This window comes from Octopus sinensis, linkage group LG4 (assembly GCF_006345805.1).
Source record: "Octopus sinensis linkage group LG4, ASM634580v1, whole genome shotgun sequence".
NCBI lineage: Eukaryota > Metazoa > Mollusca > Cephalopoda > Octopoda > Octopodidae > Octopus > Octopus sinensis.
The window spans coordinates 119,584,816-119,596,848 of record NC_043000.1 but is presented as its reverse complement, the minus strand read 5'-3'; the positions used below and the strand labels follow the sequence as shown (position 1 = coordinate 119,596,848).

General features: G+C 38.6%; 1 protein-coding gene across 2 annotated transcripts in view; it reads left to right on the top strand.

Moving 5' to 3' along the window:
• LOC115210692 (kinetochore-associated protein 1) overlaps positions 1–12,033 on the top strand; it is a 115,998-nt gene that overhangs the window by 13,286 nt on the left and 90,679 nt on the right. For both annotated transcript variants that reach the window (XR_004998850.1, XM_036502411.1), the window contains exons 6-14: positions 539–625; positions 1,761–1,873; positions 3,814–3,901; positions 5,261–5,325; positions 8,108–8,217; positions 8,932–9,076; positions 11,006–11,043; positions 11,325–11,387; positions 11,545–11,620. Coding sequence is in view for 1 of the 2 variants with exons in the window: in XM_036502411.1 (XP_036358304.1) it covers positions 539–625; positions 1,761–1,873; positions 3,814–3,901; positions 5,261–5,325; positions 8,108–8,217; positions 8,932–9,076; positions 11,006–11,043; positions 11,325–11,387; positions 11,545–11,620 (785 nt within the window). In the remaining variant the exon portion in view is untranslated. The remainder of the gene's footprint in view (positions 1–538; positions 626–1,760; positions 1,874–3,813; positions 3,902–5,260; positions 5,326–8,107; positions 8,218–8,931; positions 9,077–11,005; positions 11,044–11,324; positions 11,388–11,544; positions 11,621–12,033) is intronic.

The following is a 12,033-nucleotide window of genomic DNA, read 5'->3' as shown; positions in this document are numbered from 1 at the left end:
AAAAAACGAATTCTTAGCTGCATTTCTTCCAGCTCTTTATGTTCTGAGTTCAAATTCTGCTGAGGTCAACTTTGGTTTTCATCTTTTCGGGCGTCAGAGTTATTGGCTAATCCCTGACCCCTAAAATTGCTGGCCTTGTGCCAAAATTAGAAATAATTATATACATCATTTTCACGACTGCTTTGTGGCAGTGATGAGGTGGAAGACAGCATGGATATTGTTGCTGTTTATTTTCTGGTCAGCACTGATCAGACTGATCTGTAATCAGACATTCCATCCATGACAAACCATCTTCATAGGAGAGTGCATTATCTTACCTATTATGTCCTTCCATTTTGAAGACAGTAGAATATCATTTGAGGCAGAATTGATTGCTATTTCTGGTTGGTCAGTCACCCATATAGAGGGTCCATTCATTAGCACATGGACAATGAGCTGACGGTTGTTTGTTTTCACTGCATGTACGACTAAAGCAATTATTCTCTTCATCGTCAATCTTGTTTAATTACAGTGTATTGTTTCATTTCCTCTGTTCCAGACTGTCAATGGAACCTGCTTATTTTATTATCTACCGGTGAACTGTTGATCTTTAAAGACCTCAACAAAGATTTCTTTGCTTCTGGAGGTAATTGTTTTGTTTTGTATTTTTTCCTTTTGATTTGTTTGTTTTAACAGGGAATTTTTAAAAATCCGAATTTGTGTTTAAATTGAATTTCTTAATTTACAAACTGTTTTTTAAAATTTTTGATATGACCCACCTGAGACCACCCAAAATTTCATAAAATAAGTCTTGCTTTTACATATTTTTTAAACTTGTTTCAGTCATTTGAGTGTGGCCATGCTGGAGCACTGCCTTTAGTCGAACAAATCGACCCCAGGACTTTGTAAGCCTAGTACTTATTCTATTGGTCTCTTTTGCCCAACCGCTAAGTTACGGGGACGTAAACACACCAGCATCGGTTGTCAAGCGATGTTGGGGGGGACAAACATACACACACACACACACACATATATCTATACACGATGGGCTTCTTTCAGTTTCCGTCTCCCAAATCCACTCACAAGGCTTTGGTCTGCCCAAGGCTATAGTAGTAGACACTTGCCCAAGGTGCCACGCAGTGGAACGGAACCCGGAACTATGTGGTTTGTAAGCAAGCTACTTAACCACACAGCCAATTACATCTAAATTAAAACCTTTTATTAATAATATGAAGAAACTTATTTCTTCAAACACCATTTTCGAAATTAACTGAAACCCAGATACAGTGTATTTCATTAGAAATACAAGTTTATGTTTGGTACAATGGATGTAGGAAAATTAAAACCACTTTCTTCAAAAACACCCAACATATATGAAAGGATGCTGGATTCAAAATAATTTGGCTGACACTGGATTAAATTTATAATTTGGAGAAATGTTTTTATCAATGTCTATACATTAGTGTTGGAAATATTTGGGCAGCCTTTATAATTCTAGAAGAAATATATACAGAGATGTTAAATACACTCTCTCGCAGTGCAAGATGACTATCTCGCTGAACTAAAATTAGTTTTTCTGATTGAACCATGTGCTTGAAATCTTCAATGGTAAAATAATTTGAAAACCATTTTGAATAAAAGTATATTAAATTGGAATTTTTAAGTATTTTCTAGACAGTATAGATTTTAATTGTTTTTCATGTAGTACCTCAAACTTTATTCTGGTATAGATGACAAAACAGGTTAAACTTATCTAATTTTATATTCTTTTCAAATTTCAGAAGACCTTGCAAGCAAACTTTACAAGAAATTGGCTTTCCGTTCTGAAACCTCTGAAATACATCAAAATGGTGCCACAGATGTAATTGTAGCAAATAAGAATATTATTACAGCAGTATGCTATCTCCTTAATTTTTCTTATTTCAAATTAAATGAGTGATTGTTATTTCTTTTAGATCCTTCTTAGGGAGGTGGTATGATAGGGTCAGAGCGTTAGACAAAATACACTGTATTCAACTACTGCACTTTACATTCTCAGTTGAAATTCCACCAATATTGGACTTACCCTTTTGTACTAAAGTCAAGCTTAATGATTACATATTTAGGCCCCTCGCTATCTAAGGAGCATAGGCCAGCACCAATTTTTCTCCGGTTCTTCACTCTAGGTTGTCTTTACTGCTTCTTTCAGTTGGATACTAAGAGAAGCATGATTTCAATTGTCATTGATGCTTCTTTTAGCTTTTACTTGTTTCAGTCATTAGACTGTGACTGTACTGGGGCACCACCTAGAAGTTCAGATGAAAGAATCGACCCTCAGTACTTTTTTTTTTTTGTCTTGACATCACAAGAATATTCTAAAAGAATGTCATCTTCATACATGCAGTTTCCTTATTTCCATTCTTCCATGAAAAACATAACCAGTCCACATCATCTTTAACGTCTGCTTTCCATGTTGGCATGGGTGGGATGGTTTGACTGTGGACTGGCAAGGCAGAAGGCTGCACCAGGCTTCAATCTGATCTGGCAAGGTTTCTACCGCTGGATGTCCTTTCTAACGCCAACCACTCCAAGAGTGTAGTGGGCGCCTATTACATGCCACTAGCACGAGGGCCAATCAGGTGGTACTAGCATGAACCATGCTTAAATGGTGCTTTTTACATTCCAGTGGCATGGGAGCCACTAGAGCAGCACTATGGAGGAAATATTATCTTACTTGGAAACAGGTGAGGGGGTCATCTACAGGAAGGGCATCCAATCACTTAAATTCTTTCTCAACAGATTCCATCCTTGGAAAAGTAGATATTAAAATGATGTTGAAGATGAGACGTGGCATATTTTCTATAGTAGAGACATCTTCAGAATCTATACGTTGTAAGCCATCCCTACTGGTAACAAAAATGATCTTTCACTAGGGTATTTTAAGGGGATATAGTCAGCTGAAGGCTTTGGTTAAGATAAAATTTCTGAAACCTTTCACTGTGACATCTGATGGATTTAGCACTACCCAACTTTTGAAGGCAATTTTATGATTTGTTTAATCTATTTTGCAAAAACAATTCCTCAGCAGTATTTACTCCTCAAATCCAGTGGTTCTCAACCATTTTTCACCTGTACACCCCTTTGATCCCTAATTTACTAAGGTGGACCCTCATAGCCATTTGATGTTTTGAAAAGAATTCCCATTATATTCTTATACATAAATATTATTAGGACCTGTATAAAAAAAAATTGACATTTTTTTATATTGTAGAAGTATGAACAATTTATTGCACACTAGCAGTATAACCCAGTTTTCTCTGGGATTAAGTTAGGATTATTAAGCTAATCCAGTTCTTTATTTCAAACCAAACTAAGTAGCATCAACGTCAAATTTGGGCAAAATTCGTTGAAATTGGTTTATATATATATATGGGCAAGATATACACGTTCGTACATACACCTATTGCATGTCTTTTGTACACATACATGTTCGTGTCTGTGTTGCCCGTATATCAACAAACCACTTTTTTCCTCGATGGAAAAAAAAACAACAAAAGTCTTAACAAAAACTTGCTCGTCACTAAATGGAGACTTAACTCCTGTTTGCAAACAATGGTGATTTCTCCAACTTGAAAATTAAGTTTTGGTTGAAAATTTATTTTTACTGCTGAGTACCACTGATTTAATCCATGCTAGCATAGAATAACAGATGTAAAGCAAATAAACAAATGAGCTGAGAGAAGGTTGTGAAATGTCAATCTGCACATACCCATGTGTGCACACACTATTTTCAGAAACATTTCTAATTCCAGTTTTTGCCTTGTTGAATTATGTTTCACTTTCTCTTTCCTTTAGGGCAATGGTACAACTGTTTTAGCCAGATGGATTTGGAAAGACGACAAATTGAAAATAACTGACGAAGTGGAAAATGCACTGCTAAACAGTTAGTTACTTCTTAGCTTTTTTGTTCCAATTAAATAATACAGTCGAATGGTAATTGTAGTTAAGACACCCATGCTGGTGAAACGTAAAAGCACCATTCGAGCATGGCAGTTACTAGCGTCGCCTGACTGGCGTCCGTGTCGGTGACACATAAAAGAACCAACCGATCGTGGCCATTTGCCAGCCTGCTCTAGCTCCTGTGCCAGTGGCACGTAAAAAGCACCCACTACACTCACGGAGTGGTTGGTGTTAGGAAGGGCATCCAGCTGTAGAAACACTGCCAAATCAGACTGGAGTCTGGTGCAGCCTCCATGGCTTACCAGACCCCGGTCGAACCATCCAACCCATGCTAGCATGAAAAACGGACGTTAAATGATGATGATTGTCTTCAACATTTTACTACACGTTGGTGTTTACCCCTGTTTCTAGGAGTTGCATGGATCGCACAGCATCTTGCCTCCTCTCACCTTCTTTCATGATCTGACACATGCAACGAGACAGAAAATTCACTTATCTTTGTTGCTATGCATGTCATGGTTTTATAACTGGATGTGATGGTGCAGGAATGGTAGTGTGGTAAAATGCTTACTTCCTAATCACATGGTTCTAGGTTCAGTCCTACTGTGAGGCAACTTGAGCAACCAAAGATTTGTGAGTGGATTTGGAAGACAGAAACTGAAAGAAATCTGTCAAACATGTATGTGGATTATTTACATTTGACGGATATTTGTCTTCATCTTGTTTGTTAACATAACATTTCGGCTGATATACCCTCCGGCCTTCATCAGGTGTCCTGGGGAAATTTTGAACCTGGGTTCTCATTCCTAAGGTATTTTTCGATGTTGTTATTATTATTAATCAGCTCACTGCCTGAAATCAAACTCGGAATCTTGGGGTTCGTAGCCCGCGCTCTTAACCACTACATGCACTCACACACATGGTGCAACAAGCTTCTTTCAGTTTCCATCTACCAAATCTAGTCTCAAGGCTACAGTAGAAAACACTTCCCCAAGGTGCTGTACAATGGGATTGAACCCAAGACCACGTGGTTAGGAAGCAAGCTTCTCAATTACAACTGAATAAACTCTATTTCAGACACCTACAGCATTTTTTAATGATTCCATATATGACAGGACAATTATTCTCTTTTCTTGAAGCCCAAAAGGGTTGGGTTTTGTGTGTGTATGTTCTGGACCAGTACCAGATTGCAGGCCATAATTTAGGCAGCAGCAATATTCCCATTCCAACATTCTTTTGTTAGATAGTCATTACTCTGCCATAAAAATTCTTTGCATATTAGACATCTTGTTAATGTCTTCACTTCACCTGATCAAGAATTCTGTATTCCTTTTTTTTGTAGATGTTGGTATTAAGTCTATTCAGACAACGTTGAATGGGAAATATCTCTTCGTTCTTGATAAAAATGTGAGTAGTCTGTGGTTTGACAATTTTTCTTTTTTCTCTCTCTCTCTCTCTCTGTATGATTTTGTCCCAAAGCAAGCTTGAGGTCACTGAAGCATAAGGGAGTACATCAAAGGAAATGAAGGGACCTGTACATTTAACCCTTTAGTGTTCGCATAATTCTGTCAAAATGAATCCTTTTTTATCCACATTGTTTTGAACTAATCAGGCATTATCTTGTAGCTATGAGATTTTGATGAGGTAGCTGTTAATTTTTAAAACGATATTGTAGGGTTGGTGAGCTGGCAGAAACCTTAGCACGCTGGGCGAAATGCTTAGCGGTATTTCGTCTGCCGTTACGTTCTGAGTTCAAATTCCACCGAAGTCAACTTTGCCTTTCATCCTTTTGGGGTCGATAAATTAAGGACCAGTTACGCACTGGGGTCGATGTAATCGACTTAATCCATTTATCTGTCCTTGTTTAGCCCCTTGTGGGTAGTAAAGAAATAGGTATTGTAGGGCTTGTGTGAGAGACCAGATCTGGCCAGTTTGAACATAAAACAGGCAGAATACTTTTGGCCGGTTTAAATGCTAAAGGGTTAAAAGACATTGATTGACAGAAATCTTGTCCATTTAGCATTCAGATCACTCTGTCAAATGTAATTCTTATTTATTCACATTGTTTTGAATTGATCGAGAAGTATTTTGTAGCTTCAAGATTTTCATAATGTGAATCCTTATTTTTGGGACATTTGAAGGACAGGTGTGAGAGGCTGCATTTGGCTGGTTTGAACATAAAACAGTTAGAATATTCTGGCCAGATCCAGATCCGGCTAGTTTGAATACTAAAGGGTTGATGAACTGAATATCATAGACCAGAGGAAAACAGAACAATGATAAGGGGTTCCATAGAGCAGCAATTCAAGGAAAGAAGCTATGAGAATAAAAGGACTCATAGACTTATAGCAGTGCTTCCCTAAGTGAGCGGTATTGCTCCCCTGGGTGGGGGTGGGGGGTTCCAAGAGGGCATTAAAGAAAAGTGGGGCGATAATGGGGTAGATATTCGTGCAAGACCCACAAAATAATGGGTTCATTAGGTTAAGTTTTATTTGTGAAATACAGTGGCTTTGAATTTACTTCAGAAAGATGTCTGTTTGTGGTGGTTTGTTGGTTGGTTGGAGTGGGGGCACTAGGAAGGTGTCAGGGGCAGGGAGCCCAAAAAATTTTGGGAACCACTGACTTACAAGAAACTCAACAGGTAATCGATACACCCTCATCAATTTTACATGTTTTCTTTTCGCCTTGCTGCCAGAGGGTAGACAATGCTTATTGCGACAGTATTTTGTGGCCGAGTGCTCTTCCTGTTGCCAAAATCACTGAGCTAGGGACATATTGTTTATGTAAACACTCACATACTACATATATAACTGGCTTCCTTCAGTTTCTTATTTCTTCATTGCCCACAAGGGGCTAAACATAGAGGTGACAAACAAGGACAGACAAACGGATTAAGTCGATTACATCAACCCCAGTGCATAACTGGTACTTAATTTATTGACCCCAAAAGTATGAAAGGCAGAGTTGACCTTGGCGGAATTTGAACTCAGAACGTAACGGCAGACGAAATACCTATTTCTTTACTACCCACAAGGGGCTAAACACAGAGGGGACAAACAGATTATGTCGATTACATCGACCCCAGTGCATATCTGGTACTTAATTTATTGACCCCCGAAAGGACGAAAGGCAAAGTTGACCTCGGTGGAATCTGAACTCAGAACATAATGGCAGACGAAATACCGCTAAGCATTTCGCTCGGCATACTAACGTTTCTGCCAGCTCGCCGCCTTCTGTTCAATTTCTGTCTATCAAACATCACTAAATAGCAGTCAGCCTAGGGCTTATAAAAAGATCCATGCCCAAGGTGCTACTTAATGGGATGGAACCCAAAACCATGTTGTTACAAAACAAATTGTATAACTGTGGAACTGACTGCACTTTGTCTATTATTAATATTATCTTATAATAATTCTGCTTGTTACTGCGTTACTTAGCCCATCCGTAATGCTTCCACGTTATTAGTTGAAGAGGAAGGGGAGGATGAGGTAGTAGTGGGTGAAATGTGTACATTAATCTCTTGACTATCACGGGTGTTATGTTCCAAAACCTCACCTGGATAGGTGAAAATCTGCAAAGCAGAAACAGTTCTGTACTCTTTTACTTGTTTCAGACATTTGACTGCGGCCATGCTGAAGCACCGTCTTTAGTCAAGCAAATCGAGCCCAGGACTTATTCTTTGTAAGCCTAGTACTTATTCTATTGGCATCTTTTGCCAAGCCGCTAGGTTACGTGGACGTAAGCACACAAGCAGTGTTGGGAGGACAAACACACACACATATATATGACGCTAAATGATGATGATATACATACATATATACGATGGGCTTCTTTCAGTTTCCATCTACCAAATCCACTCACAAGGCTTTGGTCGGCTCGAGGCTATAGGAGAAGACACTTGCCCAAGGTGCCATGCAGTGGGACTGAACCCAGAACTATGTGGTTGGTAAGCAAGCTACTTACCACACAGCCACTCCTGTGCCTATAATAATACTGTATATATTTTATAAATTTTTTATATTTATTTTATTATAAATGCAAAAACAACCCCATGGAGGAATCAACGTAAGCTTAAATGATAAACGACGGTGGGTGAACTGCTATGTGACAAGGGATTTCTTTTTCTTTAACTAAGTTTTTTTCCTCTGTTATTTCCTCTGTTTTTATCTTTCCTTTTGTCTGTCTGTAGGAAACTCTGAGCCTGTGGGATGCCACTTCTTTGATTCTTTTAGAAACTTTCTCAAACTTGGCTGTGAAAGGATTCAACATTCTTGATACAAGTACTTTATCAAGCTCAAGGTAAACTAATTCATTCAACTCGTTAGCATTCCCATTGCTCTGTCATATGTTATGCTTATTTATTTATCATCATCATCATTGTTTAACGTCCGTTTTCCGCACTAGCACGGGTTGGACGGTTCGACCGGGGTCTGGGAAGCTAGGGGCTGCACCAGGCTCCAGTCTGATCTGGCAGAGTTTCTACAGCTGGATGCCCTTCCTAACGCCAACCACTCCGCGAGTGAATTAATCTTGCAGCTTTGGATTTTGAGGACGTGGCTGTTTATTTTCAGAATGACATTGTAGGGTAAAGGTGAAAGGCTGGATCTGCCTAATTTGAACATGAGAGATTGTTGCCAAAGCAACAAGCTGGCCTTCGTGCCGATGGCATGTTAAGCAGACCATTCGAGCGTGATCGTTACCGCGTAGCCTTACTAGCACTTGTGCTGGTGGCATGTGAAATATTTGAGCGAGGTCGTTACCAGTGCCACTGGACTGGCTCCTGTGCATGTGATGTGGCACGTAGAAAGCACCATTTGGGCGTGGGCGTGGGCGTGGCCGTTGCCAGTACCACCAAACTGGCACGTAAAAGCACCCACTACACTCTCGGAATGGTTGCCGTTAGGAATTTTTTTTAAATGTTTAAATTGTTATTCAGCTACTAAAATCAAATGCATATTAATCATTCTAGATATAATCCCCCTCCTCAATGCTGTTGTTTTAATCTGTTTTTAGCCTCAAAAATATTCGACTTGTTATACTGAAGAAAGAGAAACCCGGGGAAACGTTTCTAGAAGTACGACAGCTGCCTGATTTTGAATGTATCTACCAATTAAAACTAGGTGCAGTCGTTGAGCTCACTCAATCAAATCCTACCCAGGTAGCTTCTTTCTCTAATTTTAATTGTCTTCTTTTTTAAGAGGTGCTAACGTGAAATTGCATAAAATATCGGATTAAGCCCTTTGGCAGCTTGGATGAATTTGGGCAAGTTGGTTGGAGTTCAAAAATTTTTTAAATAAATAAGTCAATAATTATAAAAAAGAAACTTCCTTTGCATGCAAGCAAGCTGGTCAAAAACGTATATAAAAAGTAAAAAGTCTGGAAATATGAAATATTACAAATGTTATAAATATTGTGGGTCTATAAAATAAGGTTTATAGATGAGTTTGGTTCAGCAGAAGCTGGGTTTTTAAGGATTTTTTGAAATTTGACAGTGAAAAAAATGTTACTCTTTTACTTGTTTCAGTCATGCTGGAGCACCGCCCTTTGTTGAGCAAATCGACCCCAGGACTTATTCTTTGTAAGCCTAGTACTTATTCTATAGGTTCTTTTGCTGAACCACTAAGTTACAGGGATGTACACATACCAGCATCGGTTGTCAAACGATATTGGGGGGACAAACATATACACGCACATACATGTATACGATAGGCTTCTTTCAGTTTCCACCTACCAAATCCATTCGCAAGGCTTTGGTCGGCCTGAGGCTATAGTAAAAGACACTTGCCCAAGGTGCTACACTGTGGGAATGAACCCAGAACCATATGGTTGGTAAGCAAGCGACTTACCACACAGCCACTCCTGTTCCTATGTTGTTTAGCTTTCATGATAAAATATTATTCCATATGTTAATACTATTATAAATAAGGCTTTTTTTGACAAAAATGCCAACCACTTTACAGAGGGTACTAGGTGGTTTTTATATGCCCTCACCACTAGTGAGGTTGTCAGTTAACTTGCACGACAAAACCCTTCAAACAAGAGGTGTTGCTATTGAGGGCGTTGGCTTTGTGCCGGGTGATGAATGGTTAAAGCATTATAGAGGGGACTAGAACAGATGTGTTGCTTTTAGAAGAGATATGTGGTTTCATCTGTTGGAAAAGAGAGAGGACTGTAGTGAAAATGTGGCAGGGTGTACCGTCCTTGGATGAAATAAATGCTAGATGCTCAGGTAGATTCATCATTATAATATCTGTGCCAAGGGTGGCAAGCTGGTAAGATCGTTACCATGCAACACTGAATCATTAACATGCAAGCTGGTAGAATCGTTAAAGTTCTTAGCAGGATTTCATCCATCTTTACATTTTGAGTTAAAAACCTGCTAGGGCCAACTTCGCCTTTCATTCTTTCAGGGTTAATAAAGTAAGTACCAGTTGAGCACTGGGGTCAATATAATCACCTAGCCCCTTCCCCTGGTCTTGTGCCAAAATTTAGAATTATATCATCATCATGATATATTTGTACCACCATTTAGAAATGGTTAACTAATAATGATGAAGGCATCAGATTATAAGCCAAAATGGCTAATATTTGTGTCTTGTTTACAACATCTATCCCAGGTCCTTTAATAAAGTCATTAACTGGTCTCACTTTATATTAAAAAGAATTTGCTTAAAAGAGCAAAAACAAAGTATAGACATCCTCTGATTTGAGGAATGTGACAGGAAGCTGTTTGTTCAGGTACTCAGCCTCACCTAAGAACTTCTTTTACCTGAGTCAGTAATCAACTTTGGTTCTGGGTCAGATTATGTTTTGATGATTCATGCTGGAGCGTAACAGTTCATATTGTGTTAAGTCATGTACAGGTATCCACAATCAATAATTTGTGGATTACTCGGTCAGTTCCACATTAATTTCACGAGCAGGCTCTTCCATTGATCAGATCAACTGGAATCCTGATCATCGTAACCAGCAACGTGGCAGAAGAGGTATCCATCACTAGATGAAGGCCTTACTTAACTATAAAATGATTCCTCAACAGCAAACTATTGAAAACGAAATTCTGATGTCTAGAATTATTTATTTGCAGGAGAATTTGAATATTGTCGAAGGCTGTACAGATCTGATGTAAGTAAGGTGTTTTTGTCTAAACATATTATCATCATTTAACATCCACTTTTCCATGCTTGCATGGGTTGGATGGAATTTGCTTTTAGGTAGATTAAGTGATGACAATTAGAATGTTACTTGTAATGTAGAACAGGATGTAACAAGATCACATTGTAGTAATTACAATATGAAATAAACTGCACCTTTTACCTGTGTATTCAATAACTTAACAGTACCAAAAAGATTTTCTAACATAACCACATTTTATTTATTTATTTTTTCTTTTGTCTTTTTTATAGAAGTCCTGAGAGTTTTGAATCCTTGCGATTTCGTGTCATAACAGAAAGTGATGCAGAAACGCGGTTCGTTGACCATTGCTATTTTATCGTCATATCTTTTGTGTTATAAATTATAAAATCATGCTTGTGTGTGTGTGTATATATATATATATATATATATATATATACATGGAGAAAGAGAGAGTTTATATTATTTGTATTATTTTCATATGCATTTCAGGTTTCAGACTTTACTTCGTAAGATGCGCTTTGAAGAAGCCAAGAATTTTGCTGAACAGTATGGCCTTGACATACAGGTAAATGGTATTTGTCTTATTTAGATTTCTGCTTCTTGACCAGTTTCATACTCGGATGGTGGGGAGAGAAACACAGACACACAAATACACACACACAGGCGGTGGATGGCAGAAACGTTAGCACACCAGGCGAAAAGCTTAGCCGTATTTCATCTGCCGCTACATTCTAAGTTCAAATTCCACCAAGGTCGACTTTGCCTTTCATCCTTTCAGGGGCGATTAAATAAGTACCAGTTATGCACTGGGGTCGATATAATCGACTTCTGCGTGTAGCCCCTTGTGGGCAGTAAAGAAATAGGTATTTCGTCTGCCGTTACGTTCTGAGTTCAAATTCCTCCAAGGTCGACTTTGCCTTTCATCCTTTCGGAGTCGATAAATTAAGTACCAGTTACGCACTGGTTTGTCTGTCCTTG